This window comes from Cricetulus griseus (assembly GCF_003668045.3).
Source record: "Cricetulus griseus strain 17A/GY chromosome 1 unlocalized genomic scaffold, alternate assembly CriGri-PICRH-1.0 chr1_0, whole genome shotgun sequence".
NCBI classification, from domain to species: domain Eukaryota; kingdom Metazoa; phylum Chordata; class Mammalia; order Rodentia; family Cricetidae; genus Cricetulus; species Cricetulus griseus.
The window spans coordinates 20,530,285-20,557,205 of record NW_023276806.1 but is presented as its reverse complement, the minus strand read 5'-3'; the positions used below and the strand labels follow the sequence as shown (position 1 = coordinate 20,557,205).

At 37.9% G+C, this 26,921-nt stretch overlaps 1 protein-coding gene across 6 annotated transcripts in view; it reads right to left on the bottom strand.

The window, feature by feature from the left end:
- Positions 1-26,921, bottom strand: part of Rap1gds1 (Rap1 GTPase-GDP dissociation stimulator 1) — a 126,785-nt gene that overhangs the window by 62,470 nt on the left and 37,394 nt on the right. For 5 of the 6 annotated variants that reach the window (XM_027395826.2, XM_027395827.2, XM_027395829.2 and 2 more), the window contains exons 3-4: positions 8,143-8,265; positions 540-665 (exon numbers count right to left, since the gene is read on the bottom strand). In XM_027395826.2, coding sequence (XP_027251627.1) covers positions 540-665; positions 8,143-8,265 — 249 coding nt within the window. Of the gene's footprint in view, positions 1-539; positions 666-8,142; positions 8,266-16,900; positions 17,044-26,921 lie in introns of those variants that run through there. The other variant, XM_027395828.2, reaches the window with a different exon arrangement.

The following is a 26,921-nucleotide window of genomic DNA, read 5'->3' as shown; positions in this document are numbered from 1 at the left end:
AGAAGTAGAAATTGCAGTATGTTTGCAACAAATAGACACACAAATTCTTGCTTACTCTACTAGAACCGAGTTCCAGAAGGTGGTACGGATGGCCATGACGTAACAAGAAACTGGAATGGAGCCAATGCAAATGCAGTGGCCGACCTAGCTTTTGAGATGATGGTTTTTATGAATGGCAATTAATTAAAACTTTATTTGGACAGACTTAGAAATTTAAAATTTTCCATAAGTATTTTTATTTAGATAATACTTCATAAGACCTAATTTAAAGATCTGTCAGTGGATTTTTGTTGAACTTAAAGGTTTCAGTTTTAGCAATATACTTAGGAAATATCTCTTGTGAAAACAGGGTAATTTACTCCCTATAACTTCTTAGTTAAGAATATGATGACCCAATTTTCCACCAGTTCTGCTACATAAGCAGAGCTAAAGCTTATTGGTCCATCTAGAAAAGTCAGTCCTAACACCAAACTAAAACTGATTTGAAAATCATAATTCTTAAGAAATTATAGAAGTATTACCACAGTCTTAATACTTACGGCTATCGTAGCATATGTTTCCTAGTGCCCTGCCCGTTTGAAGCAGCACTTCCTGGTCTTTGCTATTTAACAGCTGTACCAGTGGTGAAATCAATCCGGCATCTACACACGGAACTCGCATAAATTCTGAAAAGGAGAAGACATATTTCATTAGAACTTGAAAGACACATATCTTACATATATTATCTCCCCTAATGAAATCAACACGTACTATTGAAATGTTCAAAATGCTTAACTATTTGAAGAGCACATTTCTGTTCAAACATACCATGCTACAACCCTATTAGATACTTAATGAAAGAAGTAAATACTACACAAAAGTGAGTAGGAGTATCTTTATCCATTGTTGGTAGTCTCCACCATAAACCAACAGTATTTTTTGTTACAGCTGTCACTGTCTTCTCAGAATAACTGTGTTCTTTCAAAGAGCGATAAAGGATAAGCTATAAACTAAGCTATCAAAGAGTACAATTTACCTCTATATGGCCTCTTAAAAGCTCAAAGTCAAAAATTTTAAATGTACTAATGAATTATTTTAATAGGTCTTTTTCAATCGTTAAGGCCAGAAAAATCCTGAATTCCTCATCTTCATTTTTTTTTTTTTTCTTAGACAGGATTTCTCTCTGTAGCTTTGGGGCCTGTTCTGGAACTCACTCTAGACCAGGCTGGCCTTGAACTCACAGAAATCCACCTGCCTCTGCCTCCCAAGTGCTGAGATTAAAGATGTGGGCCACCATCGCCCGGGTCTCATCTTCATACTTATTCTTTATTAACATCTATTTTATGTATCACTCATCTTTGCTGTTGTTATATGCATACACTTACAAGTCTAACCAGCAAATGTTAGGCTTTCTTGTCATTCAAATTTGTTTTTTCCCTTATCTTTATAGTTTATTATTGTCTGCTTATTGACTTTCAGTGATACCATCACAAGAGAAAAAATAATTTAAAAGGTAATAAAGGCAGTTGATGAAAATTCTCCAAAAGCCAGTATTCGAGTTATTCTTTTAGACTTCACAGTTACTATCAGAATGGTCCAATGAATAAACAAAGAGCTAACTCTTCATGGTAAAGGTTATCTTACTAAAAAATAACCAACTTTTCACTCCCACTTTCAAGAGGGCCCACCCCTCAGTCTGTTTTTGTTCCATATAGCCCATGTGTATCCTCATAAGCAACCTTTCTCTTTTCCTTAACTTAAAAAATTCTCAAAGGATTACCCTTTTAGATACTATGGGTGACAGGCAGACCCTCTCCCATCCCTACTGTGTCTCTTATGGTTTTATCCCTGTAACCCGCCTGCAATTTAAACTCCCACAGTTGAGATTACTTTCTACTTCAAAAGCTAAGCTCTAAATTTATCATGGACAGCTTTAATAATGCACAATATCCTATGATATGGTGAGAAAAAGGAATTACATTATACACAGCCATGAACGAGGGAGACAACAACCACCACTTTCTATGGGCTTCCTTCCTCAATAATGCGTATTTTAGAAATATCTATAGATTTCAACAGTTAAATTAACATGCAACCAATTAAAGACAGTTGTTCATTTCTTTCTCAACAAGCTATACCTAGCTTATGACAGTGGAGATTACATTGGATAGTGTTTAAGTATAAATTTTTTTTTCATTTTTTCCATTCATTTATTTAGCTCATAAATAAAGTCATGCACAATTATGATACACAATACAGTATGTTCATAATGGCATGGCTAAATTAAATCAATTAACATGTTATATCACACATATTCATCATTTTTGTTTTGAGAACACTTAAAGTATACTATCTCACAACTTTTAAAATATAGCATATTGTTATCAACCATATTTATCATGCTCTCAGTAGACCTCAAGACTTCACAGAGTCCATGCCTCTTGTCCAACTGCAGTTTTATATCCTTAAACCAATCATTTCCCCATTGTTAAAAGACCCACATTGAAGCCTAATAGCCACAATTCTGTTCTCTGTTCCCATAAGTTCATCATTTCTAGTTTACACATAAAATTGAAATTGTGTGACATTTGTCTTCCAGTGTATCACTTATTTTTTTTTTGGCAAGCATATAACTTGACTACTTACTAAAGATGAAATCAAATTTGCATGCACAGGTGAGCACTCTCTGAAACACCTTGGATTCATCACATATTTGAGTTTCAATTAGCATATATATATATATATATATATATATATATATATATATATATATATATATATATATAACCAATAATGGCAGTATGTTATGCATCAATAGCAGCAACAGCTTTTCCAGGTTCTGCAGTCATTTGAACAAAATTGTAGAGACATTCAGCACACTCCATTAAAACAAAACAAAACAAAACAAAACAAACAATAACAAAAAAGTAAAAAACAAAATCCCAGAAAACAGCACAGTTCTGTTACTCTTGTGGTACTTGGCACCATTTTTTTTTTTAATTAGTTTCTCAGTCATCATCTGGGAAGAAACCATTCTGAGCAATATCATTAAAAACAGCTCTGATAAAGCATGGTCACTACTATGTAGCATAAAGCAGGTCCACATATGAGTGAGTACATATCATGTTTGTCTTTTTGTGATTGTGTTACCTCACTCAGAATGGTTTCTTCAAGTTCCATCCATTTTCCTGCAAATTTCAAGATTCCATTGTTTTTTTTCTGCTGAGTTGTACTCCATTGTGTAAATGTACCACATTTTCTCTATCCATTCTTCGGTTGAGGGGCATCCAGGCTGCTTCCAGTTTCTGGCTATTACAAATAGTGCTGCTATGAACATGGTTGAACAGATGTCCTTGTTGTTGAATGTGCTTCTTTTGGGTATATGCCTAGGAGTGGAATTGCTGGATCTTATGGTAGACTCATTCCCATTTTCTTGAGGAGTCGCCATACTGATTTCCACAGTGGCTGTACAAGTTGGCACTCCCACCAGCAGTGGAAGACTGTTTCTCTTTGTCCACATCCTCTCCAGCATAAACTGTCATTGGTGTTTTTGATTTTAGCCATTCTAACAGGAGTAAGATGGTATCTCAGAGTTGTTTTGATTTGCATTTCCCTGATGACTAAGGATGTTGAACACTTTCTCATGTGTCTTTCAGCCATTTTAGATTCCTCTATTGAGAATTGTCTATTTAGTTCTGTACCCCACTTTTTAATTGGGTTGTTTGGTGTTTGGGGGACTAGCTTCTTGAGTTCTTTGTATATTTTGGAGATCAGCCCTCTGTCAGATGTGGGGTTGGTGAATATCTTTTCCCAGTCTGTGGGCTGCCGTTTTGTCTTGCTGACTGTCTCCTTTGCCTTACAGAAGCTTCTCAGTTTCAGGAGGTCCCATTTATCAATTGTTGATCTCAGTGTCTGTGCTACTGGTGTAATGTTCAGGAAGCGGTCTCCTGTACCAATTAATTCAAGGGTACTTCCCACTTTGTCTTCTAAAAGGTTCAGTGTAGCTGGATTTATGTTGAGATCTTTGATTCATTTTGACTTAAGTTTTGTGCAAGGCGATAGGCTTGGGTCTAACTGTAGTCTTCTACATGTCTGCATGGTATAATTTGGATTATAATTTCAAAAATGGTACCTGTGTTATATTGCTGTTTTGTTAATGTCTTCAAAGAATGCAAACATCAAGGAATTATGATTCCCTTTGCTGTTGTATGCTAATTGTTTATCGGATTCCAATTTTGCAAAACTTGGACTCTACAAACAATGCATGTTTGTAAAATGAGGGAAAATAAATAATTTCAGAAAGTTGTAAAATGTTCTGGTTGCTTTTATTAGGCAGCACACAGCTAGAACAAAGCTGCTATTGATGCCAATTTTCAGTCACTATAAAGAGCCTGCCAGCCTCTGAAGAAAGTAAACTCCTAAAAACCTTTTTTGATTGAAGATGGGTAGCACCCCTTAACCAATTTTATACAACCTGTCCACCTTCTCTCCCTCCCTCCATCTCTCCGTGTGTGTGTGTGTGTGTGTGTGTGTGTGTGTGTGTGTGTGTGTGTGTGTGCAAATACACAACTCCAGAACTTAGCAAGAATGTTTTAAATACTGTGATTATGATATTGGAGAAGCTTCAGAATGGCTATAATGGTCATCTTATTTCAAAGAGGTACCCACAATACACCTAACTATGTCCGTACACACCCAGCCTATAGAGCACTAATGAAAAGCCTACTTTGACAGATCTGCTAAACAGAGAAAGGTGACAATAATAAAAGGCCTGATGCTCAAGTGAATCTCAACTCCAGAAACTGGAGACTATGAGAGAGAGTATTGTATGAGGAGGGCAAAAAGACAGTATGACCAAGTACAAGTTGGTGGGATGATAGAACGAAGAAACCACTACACATCTATACATATGTCTGCATGTCTATAAACATAGATTTTACTCATCTATTTTCTTTTTGCATTATGTGTGGACTTCAAAACAGGAATTCAATTCAGAGGCATTGCTTTAGATCAGTGTTAACAAAACTCGAAAACAATGCGGCTCCTCACCCCTTTGTACCTTTGATTTAGTAAAAATATTCACAGTTTCTTATGTTTTTTTTAACTTTTTCTTTGCCAAACTTACTTCAACCACATACTTATTTAGTATTATCATAAGTGTGGGCTGAGATGAAAACCACAAAATAATTTTCTTTGTCTCTACAGATTTATATATCTAACATATATTTTGAAAATGAGATCTGTGTGTACCTTTCTCGTTTTCAACTACCTGAAGGAACCAAGTACTAATCCAAAGCTCGCAGGCCAAATCAAGGAGTGCTGGAGTATGCCTTCATGCTTGGGACTCTAAATACTGCTCCACCACCAGAGTTTGGATTTTCTAATTACCTTCCTTCATTAACTCCTAGCTTTCTACAATTTTCTTTCAATGTACAAAAACAGTAAGGCAGGAATAAAAAAGAATGACAAGTTTCTGTTTTGATACACACACTCTTATCTCTAAAGTTAATGCTGATGGCTGTTCTTGCAGTCATGGGCTAAGGTGCCAACACTTTAAGTGTCAAGGTAAGCTTTAGATACTAGACAACATAGTACCTGCCCCCTGCCCCCCGCCCCACCCAGTGTTCTAAAGTGCTGCTTCTAAGGCAAACATATTTCACATTAAAACAAACACCTACCTGATATGGAATGAAGGACAGAATTGAAATACATTAAACTACAATACTGAATAAGAAACTCCCATGTTTCTAGTATAGCAATTCCTTAATCTATTTATTATTAATGCTATGAGCATTCTGGTAGAAAGTTTGATATGGGAAGAAAAAGCATAATGTTGATTCCTGCTGTTGATTCTGTACCGCTTTGGACCAAGACTTGGTTCTTAACCTTACATTCATCAGAACCACCTTGTTAAACAGATAAACTACAACAAGAATTTGGAATAATGTATATATCACATAAATGTAAGCATGTAACAGTGGCTAATGTTGAGAATTACTGGTTCTATTACATATAATTGACAACACTAGTTTTTATTATTTACTGCATATGTGTGTGTGTGTGTGTGTGTGTGTGTGTGTGTGTGTGTGTGTGTGTGGTGCACAGGACCATGTATACACAAGAGTGTTCAAGCATGTGTACAGAGGCCTGAGTTGACATTGGGTTATCTTCTCATTAGCTTTTTATTTTCCAATACTGGGTCTCTTACAGAACCTGGACTTCATGGATTCTGGTTAGTTTAGCTATCGAGGTAGCTCTGGAAATCCCATCTTTGCCCCTAGAGTGCTGGGATTGCAGGCACCAACACATTAGCCCAGTTTTCCCATGGGATCTGGGGACCTGAACTTCAGTCCTCATATGTGTGCAGCATGTACTTTACCTGCTGAGCAATCTACCCAGGCCAACTTTAAGGGAAAGAAATACTACTAGATTATCTCTGTCTTGCTTATTTCTCTATTGCTTCAAATCAGCTTTAAGTCTATCATTTACTGGAATAATTTACTTAAAAGGTCTAAATGTCTACTACTGTAATTATTACTATACGCCACATCAAGCTTGAATCTCTCATTGAATTTCGAACATAGTTGGGTATATCAATATTCACATTCTTTTATAAGCAAATAAAATTTAAGCACATTTTATGTCAAATCTGAACCTATGAGTTATATGTTAATATTTCTTCCTTTAGCAACATAATCTGCATAGCAATGAAAAGAAATCGCCTCTAATCTCATTTTTCTATGGTTCATATGATAGTCTTTTCTTATTGTCAACTTTCTAATAAGAATATAAGCCCAATGAATATGTTGTTGTGCTCTAAAAAAAAGTTAAAAAAAACCCCAAACTTTAAGATTCTACTCAATTTTCTCAGCTACTCATTATTTTTTTTTTTTAGTGAGATTAGTTAAGCAATAAACAGCCAAATATGTCCCATTTATTCCCACTGGTAGAGTGATATGCCTTTTATTAGCCTGACTGAGGATGCTAACGGTAAACATGCTACTCTGTCTTTAGGACACAGCTACTACTCTCCACAGCACCTCTAGAAGAAAGAGGACTTATGATAAAAATGAAGCCTGCCTTCTGAATTCCCAAGAACTACACTGTGACTCTGATGAGATTAAAAATGTTACTTATCTTAAAAACCCAAGCTGCTTTGTAATAAAAAGAGTCTGGTTGAAGTACCCAGGTCAGTATCTTAGATCATGGACCATTTTCAGCAACCAATCAAATGTGATTTACCGGTACAGAAGCTCACGGACACCCGAAAGGCACTTTGATGAGCTTGAAATAAGGGAAGTGTTTTGTGCCAGTACCTAAATGTACGTGTCATACCAGCCCAAACAATAGTTCTTTGCAAAATCAATTAGCATGGTAATTACTCAAATGAAATCAGAAAATTTTAAATTTCCTATAAAAGTACTGATCTATGAAACATTAGAATAAAAGGCACAATACCAGATTCTGTCCAACTGAAACATACTAAGTATTATTATAATTACTAGAGTTTCCTCTTATGCTTAAAGGTTGCTTTACTTACGTGGTATTTGCTAAAACTGACTAAATTAAAATTATGTAAATATATTTCTGGCTTAATTCTTCCAAGGAATCTGTCACTGGATATAAATAACACACAATGGGATGAACTAAGTATTATATAATTTATATTATCATTTTTCTTCCCCACAGTGTTTTCAGTAGGGAATTTAAGGCATAATTGTTTTCTATGAAAGCAAGAGTGGAAAACATAATATACATTCCAACTGCACTGTTGCTATCAATTGTCAATTCAAAACATGCAAAACTTAAGCGTGACAGGTGGATAATTATCCAGGCTCTGTAGATACAACACAAACCAACACGAAGTCCCTGTGATAAGATGAACGAGTAAGTGACACTAAAAACTCTTAGACCTAAATTGAGAAATGATAAAAGGACAATGGAGACAAATATCAGCTTCCCTTTATTCTACTCTGCATAGGTAGAAATACATGAAGAAAATAATTGTTAACTAGAGTCATCTAAAATGGTAACATAAAGTTAAAGAAAAGAGAAGTAGAAAAAGTCTAATCATGAAACCAAACATAAATTAATAAAGCATACTGACAAGTAAGGTGTAAAACTGAAGATGTTCTGAGCAGAAAATTCTGGGGGAAACCTCACCATTTTTGGCTACTTCTGCTATGATGTTGGCTACTTTGGCTGTGCAGGAAGACTGTGGCGTCAACAGATTTGCAAACAATTGAAGTATTCCATTTCCTTGTATTTTTTCACTTGTTTCTGTGTCTGAAAGAAAGAAAAGGGGGCAGGACTCCCATGAAATTCTGTAATGCAAACATGTAAATGACAAATTATTTAAGAACGTTCCCTATCCATAATAAAAGTTGGTCTCAGATACACTGAAACATTTACAGAAATTGCTCTTACCTTGTTTCAGTCTTCACAATGCACTATAGTACCATTTTGTCTATCTCTAGTCACACTACAGAGGGAGTTTTCTTAATCTGTCAACTACAGAACAACTTAGCTTTAGTGTTGGCTTCAACAGTAACTGTAGGGAGAAAGCCTGATTAAGAGGTACTGATGACCACACCTGCTTGGGCCTGGTCACAGCTACCACTGACCACACCCTCTTGAGTATGGTCAGTTACCTAATAAGGGTTTAAGAAGGAGGGAGGTGTGCACTCAGCTCTCTTTCACCTGGCTGAGCTGACTAGGAAGCATTTTCAGGATCCCCCCTGCTCAGGTGCAAACCTGGTCACTGGCTCCCTTTTCGTAGTGAGTATTTTTCCTCATTAAACTACAGTTTATCTACCTATCTCTGACTCCACTTTGTAAACATCTGTAAGTATCAATTTGGAACAGGAATGGTTTTATTTTTTTTTACATCCTTTGTAAATTCTTAGAGCTATACCAATTTAATTTTATGTATTTTTTTATGGTTTCCTATAAAGGTACAGTAACTTGGAAACAGTGATTATGAGTAAAACCTATACCTCATGTAATTTTTTATGTACTGAATGATGGTTAAGATTACATATTCCCCTATGATGACCACATTTTTTAAAAAAGATGTGTTTATTCATAATGTATAGAGTGTTCTGCCTGTATACCAGAAGAGGGTACAAAATCTCATTATAGATAGCTATGAGCCACCATGTGGTTGCTGGAAATTGAACTCAGAACCTCTGGAAGAACAGAGCCATCTCTCTAGGCCCTGATGACCTCATTTTTACTATAACTTATTAGAAACACTATTAATATAAAGAAATAGTAAATAACCTCCATGACATTCAAAACTGGCCTTGGTGATACAGAAGTTCAAGAGCTCCTTACTGCTTTCCCTAAAGTGCCTTAAGACAAAAGCTCCTTCATGTGTCTATTATTGAAATAACCTATTAAACCAAAAGGCAATGGGTTATCTAGATGACAGAAATAAAGAAAATCCCCCAAACATTATATTTGATTATAGGCAATGAGAAGTGATGTGTATTTAATGAGAAAATTATAGGGCTCATTAAAATCTTCAATTAAAATCTGACTGCATAATATGCTTTTCTTGCTGTACGTCTTTGAACACATAAGTAAAAGAAAATACTAAGAATTTCTTATAAGACAGGTAACATGAATAATGGAGTAGGAAACACATTATTACACAAATAATTCAAGAAAGTACACAAAATGTCTTTCTTTATAGTTTATGTTTAACATTAGTGATTTTTTTGTCTTGACACTTTTACATTTACTTCTTTCTATGTGTGTGCCGTGTGCACAGGCATGCTCTTGTATCAGTGAGTTTCTGGAGGTCAGAGGGGAACTTATGGGATGTCAGTGCTCTTTCCTCCACTAGAGTTCCAGGGATCAAGCCTACATCATCAGGCTGGGTAGAAAGCATCTTTGTCCATTGAGCCACCTTGCCAGCCCCTAAATGTTTTTTCAAACTGCAGGTCCAATCTATCAGTGAGCTCTAAAATTTATTTTAAATTGGAAAGAGAAAAAACAATTATTACCTACAACAACAAAAGAATTTAAAATGCACACATTAAGCTAAAATTTTTATTCTTTTATGTTCTGGGTTAAATTAGATATGTGTAAATATGATTGTATGTACACATGGGCATGCGCCCACACAGACACACATACACATTTTGCTTTTGCTATACTGGGACCCAAACCCAGGGTTTCTAACATGTAAAGACTCTACTACTAAGCTACTTCTCCAGTTCCTGTAAAATATTATTTTTAATCAAAGGTTTGGGTCAAAAAATTAGAAACTGCTATTTTGTATGTTCCTTATCTACCCAGGATTCTGAGTTAAAGGATGATAATTCTTCCAGTATATGCTTTCATTTTGCACCTTTAACAAGAATGGATGTTTTAAGGTACTACCAGGAAATCTAACACCTGAAATCTATTGTGTGTGTGTTTGTGTGTGTGTGTGTGTGTGTGTGTGTGTGTGTGTGTGTGTGTGTGTGTGTAAGCACACATAGACAGACAGACAGACAGACAGACAGACAGACAGACAGACACACACACACACACACACACACACACACACACACACACACACACACACACACGCAAAACACCTCCACCAAGCCAGAAAGCAGTGAAGTCATTTTACCATGTAACAATGCTTTGTTTTCTGACAACTGCTACAGAGGATCTACAGCTGAAAACACAGGGTCAGACAGTCCCAGGGGCCTAGCCCACCATCTGTTCAAGCTGGGCTGACAGCAGGAATCTGGCATAAGACAGCATCTAACTGGATATGAGGCTCAGGCATGTGTGCATGGAAGCAAATGTTAACTGCACGTTATCCATGCATGGTTCATTTTAACTATAACTTAAAGATTATTTGGTTATCAGAGCTGAGTGTCAGGGCAAGAGAACAACACAACCAAACAGTGCAAGCCTCTCACTATAACACTCCCCACAACCACAATCCAAGTAACCAGCAGAACAGTTGGATGAGAAAGAAGTCAAGAATTTAGAAATAGTATTTATACTATTACATAATAGATAATCTAAGTAATAGATTTCCACATAGGTTTAGAATTTAAACACTTGACTTACAATTTTCTTTTGCCATAAAATATAACTAACAAAATGCACCATGTCACTAAATGTCACTGTCCAATAAACATGTTGTTTCATACGGGGTCTCTCTCTGTCATCTTAACTGGCCTGAAACTAACTATGTAGACCAGGCTAGCTTTGAACTCACAGAGATCTGCCTGCCTCTGCCTCCCAAGTACTGAGATATAAGCTATGTGCCTCCACACCCAATAAAACAGCTTCAACGAAGCCCCTGCCCCGCTGTCAATGCCCTCACCTACATGTCCTTAGGTATCTGTAAGCATCCCTAAAATGGTCTTTAAAGGGCATGAAGAAATGGTTAAAATGGCATTCCTTTCATGAGACCCCTTCCCAGTGGGTGTAAAAGCGCAGAGATGCAAGGAAGCAAGGGGGCAACACTCAAAATACATTATATACTTGTATATAAAAATCCCCTATGGAACCACGCCTGTCTATGTAGTATGAAACACACACACACACACACACACACACACACACACACACACACACACACTCCCCTCTCTCTTTCTCTCCATATAAAGAAATACTAGAACAAAGAACAAAAAGACATTTATGTAACAACACCATTAGAAATGGGTTTTATTAAATGATAAAGCTGTGAGACTCATTCTATAAAATTGCAGATGATTTTGATAATTATTATTTTCATCCTAGGGATAACATAAGCTGTGGTTGGAAATCACTAGAACAGGCTGGGGGGTGGTTGTGTTGACCAGTCAACACAAACTAGGTCATAAAAGATTGCTAAACATCAAAAGTTGTACGGTAAAATGACAAAAGGCATTTATTCCTAGGTAAGCACTGTGAGGAGCTGTGCTAACAACTGCAGGAAAGCACGGGTCATAACTACACTGCTTATTCATCGAAAAGGTGAAAGCAATTACTGAAGAAATGGTACCCATAAGAAAAGTGGGTTTCCTCATTGCAGACTCACAGAATTTGCCTATTTATTTTTCAGATAAGAATCCATCTGCATTCTACTGTCTGATACCCTGGATGGAAGTAAACAAAGCTATAGAACCCTGCCATCTGCAAGACTCTTCAAGTTCCTAATTTAGTAATACTTATAGGGATTTTAATAAGATTCTATTCTGCTTCTCAAGTAACTTCTTAACAAGGCATCTGAAAATGAGTAATTCAAGGAAAACATTGAAGGGAGTAGTGTTTCACACTATTAGTATAAGGCAGTGATGAGATGACGTTTACTCCATTTCCAGGGGACACAAAAAATAATCAGGTATGCAGAAAACTTTGTTTAAAGTAAATCACTGAACACTGATATACTGTAATTTGGGGGAAAATTTTTTTTAAAAAAGAAGATAAATGTTCTTCTTACCACCTAAGATAAAAACAAGAATGCTAGGGAAGGGGTGATGGCTGGTCTCTCAGCCATCGTATGGTTTAGGAGGGGACAGAGGCAAGCAGTGCTGGGGATAGGGTGGGAAGGGGTTGGGACAGACACTGAGAACACTGTAGGTTGGCCCAGTTTGAATGTAGAGCAGGGAGGAGGGTCCTTGACCTGTTACAGCCATGGTATCCTCCACCCCCATCATGTTAGTCATTAAGGTATACAGCCCTGGGCATCCTTGGAGCTTGAGTCCTTGAGGGACCTGCCTGGCTGTGGTCCCACAGACTAAATGTGGGTCTCAGGGTAAGGAAGCTTGACTGCTATGGTGTTTATGTGTTGGCGAAATGTATCAGATAGCTCTACATTTTCATACTACTGGCTCATTCACTGTGGCACTGGCAGTGCAGCTTCCTGTAAGCCTGACATGGCTGAGCCAAGCCTGAAACATATGTAGATCTCTACAGAACTTATGATTCCACAAAAAAGATTTTACAAGATTCGAGGAAAACTGGTAGAGTAGTTCAAATCTGAAGAATTTCTTTGGATTGAGCTGCATAAAAGCTTTTCTCTGACCTGTGCTCCTAAACTATGGACATGAGGTATGTGAGCTAAAGAGTCGCTTTTCCCAATAAACAAACAAGGATAGGAAAATCTGGACATTTACATGTGGAAGAGTATCCCCCATCCTCCACAAAAAATAACTTTAACTGGATCAAAGACCTTAATGAGATACGTAAAACATTGGAGGAGAAAGTATGGAAAACACTTTAACACACTGGCCCAGGAAGGAACTTTGTCAATAGGCCTCTGGTCCTTTAGAAAACAATGCCATCAATCAACAGTGGGACATCATAAAACTAAACAGCTATTGTACAGAAAAGGAAAAATAAAGTGAAATAACAGCCCAGAGAGTGAGAGAGAATATCTGCTAGCTGCATAAAACAGACTGTTAATATGCAAAATATACAAAGAACTTGCAGAACTAACCAAGAAATGGAACCATCAAATAAATCAGTACATGGACTAATGAAATGAATGACAGTTTTCAAAAGATGAAAAAAAAACCACTCATTAAAGGGCTGGGAGATGGCTTAGTAGATTAAACACTTGGTGCTGAGCACTGAGACTGAAGTTCGGTCTAGCCTATCATGTAATACTTCCACAATACTGCTTACCATGGTACCATTCACAACAGCTGTTACAGAACCAACCTAAGTGTCTAACAACCAAAGAAAGGATTAAGAAGATGTGGCATATATACACAGTGGCATTGTTTTTCACCCATAAAGAACAACGTCATGTCACCTGTAGGAAAATGGATACAACTGGAGATGATCACGGTATGTGAATTAAGCCATACTCAGGACAACAAACACCATGTTTTCACACATGTGGCTCCTAGATTTTATAGTCATGCACATTATTCAAAGCAAAAAAGGTGTAGGGGAACAAAGGGAACTAAAAATTAGGGAGGGGAGGATAGGAGAAGAAATAATGTATATTACAGCCATCTGAATACTAAATAAATAAATAAATAAATAAATAAATAAATAAATAAAACAATTTTTGTGTGGCCGAAGAATTACTTGGTAAAACTGTAACATCTGTAGACATCTGACTAGACAAGTGAACCTCACCATTCTGAGAAGAGACAAGACAAGACCAGGTAAATATAGTCTAAACATGCTAGTGAGATTATTGTTACAGGAACTAATCTGCTACCATTAAAGTAAACCGAGAAACCTACTTCAGACCACCACACTAGCAACACATGCTGGCCATGGAGTACATGTGCTGACAGCGGTTAGCCTTTCAGAACACTTTTTCATTGTACCCCCTTGGATTCTTAATGATTGTAAGAACCTAAATATTCCTGAATTCAGCCTTCTCCTCTTTACTTTTAGCCCGATTCTGCTCTCAACTTTCCTCTAAGTACTCCCATGAAGACATCCTCAACTCTATTTTCTTCATTTATTAATCTAAGACTCACGGTGTGGAAACTGAGCTGCATTTTCATAACTTAAAAATAACTGGGATAGGCTGGCAAGATAGCTCAGTGGATAAAGACACTTGCTGCCACACCTGATGACCCAAGTTCCATCCACAAGAACTATATGGTGAAAAAGGAACGAATTCCTAAATGTCCTCTGACCTTTACATGTGTGCCATGGTGTATGCATATCTGAACAAAAAATAAATAAATGTAGTTTTTACAAAGCCCAAGATAGTCTGTCTCCTGGATATTTTCAAGAGCAGCTCTTCTCTTCTCAACCTCTACCACCCAATGACATTATGCTTTGCTGTATTCTCATCACTGGTATTCTACCACCTTTAGACTGTCTCTTCCTTCTGATTACTGCTTCCAACCTGGACCTTTGAATCCGCATGAATGGTTTAAAATGTGTCCTCACATTTCCTGACTTTAATGGTGCAATTCTGACTGCTGTTTGACAGACCATCACAAAAACATGCCCAGGACCTCATTAGAAGATACCTTCCTCTTTTTTGTGGTCATCATCGAATCTGCCCTCAAAGTGTCACCACAGTTTCTACTTATTTTCCTTCCATGTCTTAGCATTTGTCTAAGACGTTTTTACAACAGTCTTGCATGCCTTCAAAGTCCTTTCATAATTTGATCCCTTAGACAACTCCCAGCTTCCACTTCTTGGCCCCCCTGCACAGACTTTTTTTTTCTGGTCACACCAATCTTCTAAGTTTCTTACTGGACTCGATTTCCCCACCACTGTGACCTTCTCTATCTTCCTTCCATTGTTTGAAATGTTCTTCCCATCTAGCTGAACTGCCCTACATTTTAAATTCATTATTCCGTCTCCCTGCTTATTCCCTGCACTGAATACACACAACACTGTAATTGTTTTCCTGCTGTCAGACATGGGAGTGGGAAAATATATTTTTACTATGTCCCTCTTACAGTGAAAATGTAAGATAAAAAGGATATAAGCCACCATCAGAAAGCTACGTATTAAGTAGGAAAAAGATATAATTTAAAAAATTATTTAATGTGATTCATAGTACCTTGGAGGTTTATGAATGAAGTATACAGAGAAGCTATCAGAACTTCATACACATCATTGGAAAATTCCCGAATAAGAGACTGACATCAGAGTGTCTTCCTCAACTGTTTCACCGCCTTATTTTCTAAAATAAAGTTTGCATTTATTTTTCTTGCATGTGTGCATGGACTGACATAGCACGCATGTGGAGCTCAGAGAACAACTCTCAGGGAGTGGATTCTCGCCTTCAGCCATGTGGGGGTCTGGAAACTGAACTCATGTCATTAGGCTTAGCCGCAAGCTCCCTACCCACTGAGCTACCCCTGTCTTAACCTTCCACATTGTTGTTTGAGACAGGGTCTCTGACTGACCCCAGTACGAGCAGCTGTGCTCCACAGGGCCTAGCTTTTTACATGGCTGCTGGCAGTCTGATCTCAGGTCCTTGTTTACACGGCAAACACTTCGCCCACTTGGCCCTCTGACCAGCCATCAGGTGAGTTTGTAAGGATGATAACACATATTCTAAGATCTATTTTACAGGGAAAATGTAAAAAGCTGAATTGGGTAATTCATCATTTGACTGGACTGAGACGTGTCTGAGATGAGAACAGCACATCTACCTCTCTGTGAACCTGGGAGGACATTTCCAGAGAAGACCCGAACTCTCCACTCAGGCATGGGTAGTACCATCTGACAAGCTGGAGGCCTAAACAGAATGGCGTGTGCGTGGGGTGGGGGTGGGGGTGCTGCCAGCACAGGCAATGTCTCTGCTTCTTGGCTTCCATACAGCAAGCTGCTTTCTCTCACACATTCCTGCCACTGTGATGTTTACTCTTACTGTAAGATCCACAACTAAGAACCAAAACCCACATACAGACACATCTGCCACGGCGAGCCAAAATGTTCCCTTCCTCCCTCAAGCTATTTAGGCCAGAAAAGTGTCAAAGTGACACAAAGACCAACTAAAAACATAGCCAGAGACCCTACATTTGAAAGGCAGCGTTCTGTACCAGGTGATTTCTTCCCAGGGTGCTGGCCAGTGCTATGGCTGTAGCAAAGTGGTAAAAGGCAATGACTGGCATTGTCCAAGATTTGAAGAAAAATTGAGCAGGATGAAAAGGACAAGAGTTTTACCCACACAGTACCTATTATTGATCAAGATTCAGCTAACATGTCCTTCCTTCTGTGATACTGATTCTTCAATTTGTGAACTTTAAGATTCTTAAAATTGTGAGCTGAATCAAACTTTGTCCAGTGCTTATAACCAGTGCTATTACTAATACAGGTAGCTCACACCTTTAATCTCAACACACTGAGGCAGAGGAAGGCAGGTTTCTGTGACTCCAGGGCAAGCATGGTCTATTTAGTGAGTTAGAGGTCAGCCAGAGGTACAGAGTAAATACCCTATCTCAAAACCAAGCAAACAACAAAAACAGCAAACTAGGGGCTGGGAACATACCTGAGTTGGCAGAGAGCTTGCCTAGCATGCAGGAGCCCTGGGTTTGATTCTCAGCACTGCAGAAACTGGGTGTGGTAGCAATATGCTTATATCCCACCCCTCTACAGGAACAGGAAGTTCAAGGCCATCTTTGGCTACATAACAAGTTCTAGGCCAGCCTGGGATAAATGAGACCTTTTCTAAAAAACAAAACAAATGAAACAAATTATCTAGAGCAGAGCATAGCGCCACACAACTGTGATCTCAGCAAACTAGAGATTGAGGCAGGAAGATAGAGAATCCAAGTCCACGCTGGACTAGATAGCAGAGTTTCAGGTCAGCAAAGGCTAAACAGTCATATTACTTACTTATTTAGACTACCAATTTCTCTAAGGTAATTACCAACTACTGTATCATAGTATACAATTAACGGTTAATAGAAAGAACTGTATGCATGCCCTTAAGTATTTACAATTAAAGAAATGAAAAAAGGCACACAAACTAATGCATATATGCTGACCTAAACATGAATAGAGTAATGGATACATTGTTACAGGAGGAAGCGAGAACGGTCCTGTAAATGAGCTACCTTTATTGATGGTGCTATAATTATGTAATTATTTCTCACTGAACTAAAGAAATTATCTTATATTTTAGAAATATCTCATCAATTTTTCCCTAGTACCTAGGGCCTTGCATATAATAGCAAACTCATTAAGAACTCTGAAGTCAAGAACAGAAGTTTCACAGAATTACTAGCCATTAGCTCACATAGGGACTAATTTTCAGTTTGCATTAGAGTAATCAGGTCTTAGATCATATTTTTCAAATGCAAACATATGCAAAAATATTCTGAAAGCCTTCAGAAATCACTGTGGAAAACTGCCTTGCTTTTATACTATCCTTCCCACATACACATCACAAAGAAAAGATAATCACTCCATGACTAAGTTATTATGAGTCAAAGGAAAACATTCTGTTTGCTCCTTTAGTATAATGAAAAGATATGGAACATTCAACTATGGGAAGAGAAAATTACAAGCATCTAAAATAAATTCACCTCAAAGAACACTGTGTGCTAAAAATCTAGACTCTGAATCCGTATGTTCCTACTTTAAAAAATTACCCTTGCCTTTTGGAGCCTCATTTTGGGATTTAACAGTAAGTATTCAAAAGTAGGTCAGGACAATTCTCAGTGAAATCAATTATAGATTTTGAATATAAAGATATCACTCTAATGGCATTCTTCCCCCTCAATTATTCCAAAATGCATCAATTGCATCATGTAATCCACTTGCATATTTCGATGGAAACGCATATTCTATTTGACACAGTTAATTTTTTTTATCAGTTTCCAGGTAATTAGTCAAACATTATTCTGGATGTTTCCATGTTGGCACTCCTGGATAACATTAACATTTGAATCAGTGGGTCTTGAGTGACACATGTTTGCCCTTTACAGTATAGGTACGCTCCATATCATCAACTGAAGACATGAAGAAAGGAAAGGATGGCTGCCCCAGGGAGCGAGCGGGATTTCTGTTAGTTGCTTTCAAACCTAGACAGTAACGTGAGCTCCTTCTTGGGTCTCCAATCCGTGGCCCCCTCTTCCAACTGAGGTTTGCCAGCCTTCGCAACTGCACACGTCAGTTCCTTTTCCCTTGTGAACCCAATGCTCCTGGAGAAGAGTGCACCTTCGTCCTTCCAACCCATACTTTCAAGGAGGAATGCAAATGGGCCACAGATATACTGGGAAAACATTCCACCAGTGTTCTTCTTATAACAATACCCTAGTGTTCCAACAGAAGAAATAAGGGGTCAGGGAGTGAGGCCCCAACAAAGAAGTCTGGCTAGAAAACAAAAAACAACAACAACAACAAAAATGAGTATTAGACATTTACCCAAGAGCTAGAAATAGGACAGATGAGTAAAAACAGCATGGAAGATGATTAGGGGTCAATAAAAATGTTTTTAAAACTAAGCACGGTATCACAAAAAGAATTCGAGGCCAGCCTCAGTACAAACAAGAGACCTGTTTACAAGCAAACAACAAAGGGAGGGGGTTTAGAATCAGGGTTGTTGAAAACACTGAAGCTTGGTGGGAGTGAGGGAGCTAGCCAGGTGGCTCAGGTGAAGCTTTTGCTGCTAAGCCTGACAACCTGAATTCAATGGCTGGGACTTGAACAGTGAAAGGAGACAAGTGACTCACACACGTTGTTTCTCCACCACCACACAACATGATGTGGCACTTGTGTGAACACATACAATAAATTAAACGTAATTTTAAAATATTAAATGATTCTTTTCATAAAGGCTATTTATTAATGACGCCACTCTGGGAGGGGGATTGTCAACAAGAGAGTAGATTAGGAAGTTATTTTAAGACAGTAAAATCAGATAATAATGTGAGGAAAATACATTCACTCATTGAGGACAGTGCCCCAACAAAGCTGCAAGTATTTTAGGAGACACTAAAAGGGTTTGTTTCCATTCTTTAACTGTTTTCTTTCTGTAATGCTGGTGACTAACCCAGGGCTTCACACACACAGGCAAGCATCCCACCACAGTTAAATCCATGGCCCTATCCCCAAACTTCAGTAAAATCTGTCTCTCCTTTTTTCTTTTTGTTCTTTACCACTGTGTGTTATTCCCTCAGTCATTATGATTTCTAATTTATTTTTCTCCCCATTCCAATTTTAAGATTGCTTGCTTTGTGTGTGTTCTTATGTGTAGTTAGTTACACACACAGATGCCACGGAACAGCCTCTGGTGTTGGGTGCTATTCCCAGGTTTACATCTGTTTGTAGCTCTCACAGGCCTGGAGCTAGCCAAATAGGCCAGACTGCTCAGCCAGCAGGCCCAGGAGGAACTGACCAGTCCCCACCTCCCCAGTGCCAGGATTTCAAGCACATGCTACCTCTGGCTTTTTACTTGTTTGTTTGTTAATTCTCAAATGAGGGAAATTATCTAAACAACAGTGTGTTACATAAAAGGTCTCTCTATGCAAGCAGACCTTCATAGGTATGTTTTCCTATGGTTTTCTTCTTTAGATGCCACTAAGTTCTCATATATTAAAAACACTGAGTTATGTCTTCCATATGAAAATATTTTTATTTTCATTTTTATATGAAACAGTAGTAACAAATATATATTCATTACAATTTTTATGGTCTTTGATGAAATTTCACAATTTTTTCTTCCAAAACCTATTTCAATAGTACTTTCCTATTCCTCTAGACAGTATGTCAGCATCTATCTTATTCACAGACAACAGATTGTGAGAACATTTAGTATTTCCTTTGACTCATCTGAGGCAGCCTTCATTCCTACCTACTGAAAAGATAACTACATTTGAATCTTGTGACTGTAAGTGTGATCCACAGATTAGCACAACAGCATCCTCCTAACACTTATTAGAAATGCAAATTCTAGGTTCTAACCTGAGAAATACTAAATCAGAATCTTTGCAGCCAGAGGTACTGGTGTTGTGTCTTAACAAGATCTCCAAATAATTACATGTGTGAAAAACTTGAAGCAGCACCTATTGGTCTGGGACATTGGTTTCTGTGTTGTTTACTTTCTGTTGCTAGGATAAAAATACCATAGCCAAAGGCAATTTATGGAATAAAGTTTATCTGGGCTTATGGTTCCAGAGGGATGTGGACACTGAGACCACATCTTCAACCACAAGCATGAGCATAGTGTGTGACCTGGAAAATGGGCACGGTGATGAACTCTCAAAGCCTGCCCCAGGGATTTACTGTCACCAACTGGGGACCAACTGTTCAAATATCTGTGTCTATGAGGGACATCCTCATGGAAACCACCACACTTTGCAATGAAAACATAAGGTAAGCCACATATGTAACTTTAAATTTTAAAGCTGTCAAATAAGTTTAATAGATATTTATGTTAACTGCTTCATTGTGAAATCAAGACAAGCTTAAATAACTATTTTTTATATATCTAAGTATGTGAAATGAGAGCTAACTTCTTAGTTAGCTGCCCTCTTAAATGCCCAATGACAACGAGTGATTACATTATAAAGCAAAGATCTTGAAGCACATTATTTAAAAAAAGCCACCCATCATCAGGAGAAAAAAGAGCCCATAAAACAACTGAGCAAAGCTCACTTGAGCTCAGAGACTGAAGCAGCAATCACAGGGCCCACACAGACAGGCAATGGGTCCTCTGCACATATACTATATTTTCAGTTAATACTTTATTGGAGCTCCTGGATGTATGAACAAGTAGGTCTCTGATCCTGTCCCTTCTCTTGGGGCTCTTTTTCTGTTGGCTTGACTTGTCCAACTTTGATATGACAGTTTTTGTTTTATTATATATTATTTTGTATTTTTGTTATCTCTTAGAAGCCTGTTCTTTTCTAATGAGAGACAGAAAGGGAGGGGATCCAGATGCCAGATGAGAGGAGGAGAAACTGGGAGGAGTAGAGGGAGGGGAAACTGAATTCAGATTATATTGTATGAGAAAAAAATCTTGGTTATTGCTCCAAGGGTGGGGAGCAATCCATGAACCAAAAACATTAGTATGTACATTTTAAGAGTTACTTAGAACATAAGGAGACAGAAAACATTAGTTTGCTCTGTGTGACACAAAGCAACTACATCTAGCATTGTGTAACATGATTAAAAGAAAACTCAAAGGCTGAAGAGCCGAAATTTTTAATGAGCTGAACAAAAGTCAGATTATCTCCATTTGCCTTCCATTCTTTTATAATTATTCCCTTGTGATCTGACAGTTGATTTCCCTTTAATGGAAGCAAATAAGTATACCCCCATCAGATATTAACATACCTCAACTGTAGCATTTCTGATGACAAATTATAACTTTACACTTACCTACCAGTTTCCATTACAAAATAATCAGCTTCAATCACTTTATAGAAAGAGTATTTATTTAGGCTGCCTCAAACATTGTGTTAAGTGAAATTTCAGAATGTGGGGCTACATATTTAATATATTGGCTTCATACAAGCATGATATAACTGTATAAAATATGTTCTAAATCTAACTTTAAAATATGTATTTACCATTTGATCGAAGCATTGTAACACAAAACTATCTCATCTGAGTCATTTCCAGGAATTACAGTGGGTTCCTTACAGTGAATAAGTGGGCTGCTTTTTATTCCAGACATGAATAGTTGATGTATAGGACCATGACATTCTGCACAGTATTCTCTCTCGTTGCCCTAACAGCCCATAATAAATGTAATAAGAAAAAGGAAATAGACTTTGCCTCTATCTCAGGCAGGGAGCTTTCTTAAATCCTAAGAGAATTACACACTGATTTTCAAGTGGCAATGAATATGATTAAATACTATTGTGTTTCAAAAAATAAATCTAACTAAAGATCTTCCATATTAAATGGCCCAACACATGAATATTAGCCTAGACATTTGCACTTGACCCTTAGACTGCTAAAAATATGACATATTCAATGGGATCTGTGCAGGCTCTCTGTCTCATAATGTCATGTCAGGGCTCTTTGTTTTTAATTTTATCTTATTATCTTTTATTTTACTTATTTTCTTCTCTTTTACCCTACAGGTCTTTTGTGTATATATTATGGCTTCCAGTTTAGTGTTTTTATGGGCAAACAAGTGGAACTGTTTCTTTTGCCTTCTCCAAGGCTCTTTTCCTTCTGCTTGTTTGTTTTGTCCAATTCTGATGTGTTAGTTTTTGTTTTATGTTATTATCCCATAGAAGCCTGTTTGTTTTCTAATGAAAGAAAGGGGTGGATCCAGGTGGGAGGGGAGATGGGAGGAGCTGGGCGGAATAAAGTAAGGGGGAACATTAATGAGGATATATTGTGTGAGAAAAATCTATTTTCAATAAAAGGGAAAATATGAGCAATTTATCTTTCTTCTGTTAAGGCTGATTTATGATAGAGTAAAATGGTTACATCCATACTAGGGATGTCATTTAGTTGGTACTATGCTTGCTTAGCATCCACAAGGCCCTGGATTCAATCCCTTAATTTTATAAGTCAAGCATGACTGTGAGGCCTGTGACCTGGCATGCAGGAGGAGGAGACAGTAGGATCAGACGTTAAAGGTTCATTCTTGACTACATGGCAAATTCAAGGCCATCCCTGAAAACATGAATCCTATCTTAAACGAAAAAGAGTAAGGCATAACAATGCTTTTGCACTTAACAGTTCTCACTGAGATCTTATTTTACTGCCAGCAACATATGTCTCATATTCAAGTAGAAAATATGTTTGTGATCTGAGTACCCATGAGATTAAGTCACAGTGTGTTCCGGCAATCTTCACTTTGTTCTTATCCATTTGTTGCGTTTTGTTCCCTTACTTCGACTACGTCAGACAAAGAGTTAACTTTGTTTTCTTTTTCTGAGAAAGGGGCTGGGTGTAGAATCCAGTCTAGCTTCCAACTCAGTTTCCCTGGTTCCTGACCTCTAGGATTAGTTATGTGCTACCGTTCCCACCGCCAATGCTTATTTCTTACTGTACTCCACCTCCAATGTTTCCACTATTCTTCCTATTTCAACAATTTTATAGTTGGTGATAATATTCACAAGTATTCATCACTCAAGGAAATTAAAATCAAATAAGGAAAAAGGAAAATGGAATAGCTTTGCTTTTATTGATTTCACATGAAAGATGATTATGATGAGACATTTCCTTGCATTTTAATGAAAAATCTTGAGCTTTGTGTTAATTAAGGCCCATACTGACTTTTTTCCAAAGGAGAATAATTATTTTAATTACATATTTTTCTCGCTAGATTAAAGTCCTTTTAAGGGCAAATGTTAGAAACTTTAAATAATTTTATATCAATCTATAATTTCTATTCATATTTATTAAATCTTAAAATATCAAAACTCACATGACATAAATTCATTATGAAAATTGAGGTAAAATGACATTTTTAAAAGCAAGAAAAATTATAAGCAATCAAGTTTACATTTTCAATGTTGAATATTATAAACAAATACCTACTTAATTCATAGTCAGAGGTATATTTTAAAGGTTATATGACTACAGTTATGGAAATACTTTTCTTTTTTTCTTCTCTCAATTTTTTATTTAAATTAGAAACAAGATTATTTTAAATGTCAATCCCAATTCCCTTGGCCTTCCCTCCCCCCCACACCCCCCACCCCTGCAACTAACACCCTACCTATCCCATACCCTTTCTGCTCCCCAGGGAGGGTGAGGCCTTCCATGAGGGGGGGGTCTTCAGAGTCTGTCATGTCCTTTGGGATAGGGCCTAGGCCCACCCCCTTGTATCTAGGCTGAGGGAGTATCCCTCTATGTGGAATGGGCTCCCAAAGTCTATTTCCTATGCTAGGGATAAGTACTGATCTACTACAAAAGGCCCTATAGAATTCCGAGGCCTCCTCACTGACACCCACATTCATGGGGTCTGGATCAGTCCCATGCTGGTTTCCCAAGAGCTCCCCCTTGTTCAGGTCAGCTGTTTCTGTGGGTTACACCAGCCTGGTCTTGACCCCTTTGCTCATCATGCCTCCTTCTCTGCAACTGGATTCCAGATCAGTTCAGTGTTTACCTGTCGGTGTCTGCTTCCTTATGGAAATATTTTTAACTTGGTCATTTAAATGCCATTTTTTATTACATTAAGTGTGTGTGTGCATACCCGAGCATGAATGTGTGGCAGTCAGAGGACAACTTGCTGGAGTTGATTTTCTCCTTCCACCATGTAGTCCTGGAGATAAATCTCCAGAATCCCACCTGCTAACTCACCTCACCAGCCTTATAAAGAATTTTCTGATAGTAAAATTAATCCTTTATTGAATGTAGTTTTGAAGACTTTTGTAGGTACATATTACTATTTAGAGAAATCTCCTATGCTTACCAGGCCATATAATAAACATTTCTTCTATTACATTAAACTCATGGTATCAATCTTAATTATTCTTTACTAATTTAGGTCAGCATTTATTCTTGAATAAAGGACATGCAAATTATCTGAACCTCACTATACATTTAGTATAAATGTTTTACTTTTTACCCCTATTGTTAGTGCTATCCAAAAATAATTTTATTGGCTTAAAATAGTAGACATAGCAGAGTTTATTATTTTTAATATTAACTGATTTGGCTAAGGGCTTATTGTTTAAAAGTTTTTTTAACCACTCTATTCATAATGATTTTTTTTAAAAGAGAAGAGTCTTATATAAAATTATGGTGTTACTTTTAATGCAGTAAAGACTGCTATTAATATTAGAAACAAAAATACAGAACTAGTCATCTCCCTGTTTATTACTGACTTGCAAGTTCAAGCCAACTCCAGTTTTATGGAAAAGAAGCAAGAATATCACTTTGTGGTATCCTGGCTGAAAATTCCAAAGAAAATAGAAGTTCAGAGAGTAGAAGAAAAACTCCTGGAACTTCAAGAGAAATCGTCTCAGTTATGGTTCCTATCGCTCTATTGACTAAACCACGAGCAAAGGCAACCAGGGAGAAGAAAGCAGTTGTGCATCAGTACAACTGCAAAGGAAGTCAGAGCACAAACTCAGGCGAGGACCTGGAGGCGGGAACTGAACCGGCTGAGGCCATGGAGGAGGGCTGTTTATTGGACTGACTGACCCAGGTGATCCGACGTCCCAAATAGCTGAGACCACACAGCCTCACAGACCACTACAGCCTGGATTTAGACAGGGTTCTGTTTTTCTCAGTATCTCCTTGGGATTGACAGCGCCCCCCAAACAACAAAAAACCTGAACTCCTCAGCACCAAAGGCACCTTACAACCCCAAGCTCTGAAAGCTAGAGATTTATGGCTCCAAGCTTTCAAAGAAGAGCTACTGCTCTAGCTGTTCAACTCAGAGCAAGTTCTAGACTTTCAAAGCACTTAGCCTTCGCCAGGCAGTCATGACTGCAACTTCCCAGCCTCAGGTGATGGCACCCTCAGCTCTTACTTCTTAGCAGGTCTCCACAACTCTTCCAGCAACTAAAGCTAAGTCTTGACTCTATTAAAAGTTTTCTTCGTGCAACATATTTTGATGTTTTCCCTTTCCCCAACTCCTCCTAGGTCCTCCCCATCTCCCTACACATCTAACTTGATGTTCTTTATCACTTGCTAAAACCAAAACGTAAAAATCAAAAACCAAACAAATAAATGTCAAAACAAAACAAAATGAAGACACACACACACACACACACACACACACACACACACACACACACACACACACACACAGAAATTCATTTTGTATTAGTCAACTACTCCTGGGCACAGAGCCTGGTCTGCAGAGTGGTTGATATCCCCACTGACAATCCATGGGAGTAAAGTGATTTCCCTTTGCCTGTGGGTATCTATTACAAATAGTTCCATGGGTAGGGGGTGGGATAACCTGTCAACTTTCCCCTCTTGGTGCTGGAAGCCCATCTGGCTTGAACTTATGCAGGTTCTGTGCATGCTGCCACATGCCAAGTTTTTATATGTGCACTGAGCCTGTTGAATTTCTCTGAAGTTATACACCATCTATACCTCTTACAATCTTCCTACCTCCCTTCTGGAAAAGACCTTCAAGCCTTGAGGGGACGGATTTGATGAAGAAATCCCACTTAAGAATGAGTACTCCAAAGACTCTTATTCTCTGCATATTGTCCAATTTGTGGGCTTCTCTGTTAATTGCTATCTACTTCAAGAGGAAGCTTCTCTGATGAGGGCTGAGCCATACAATGATCCATTGGTATAGCAGTAAGTCATTTTATTGCTATGTTTCTTTGACAGAATAATAATAGTAGGCTTTCCCCTAGGCCCCAAATCTATCTAGTCTAAGATTCTTGGCCACTTTAGCAGTGTCATTTATGGGTTCTATCTCATGGACTGAGCCTTAATTCCAATTAAAAAGTGGTTAGTTACTCCCATAGCATGTGTGCCATGACTGCACCAAAAAATCTTGCCAACGGGTAGGTGGTGGTAAGTCTGGACTCTGTATCCACATACAGTTTCAGTTCTGTGGCCTCTTCCTCTGTCAGGAAGTACATCAGCAGTCCTTCAGTCTCTACTTCCAGTCCCTTTCAAGAACT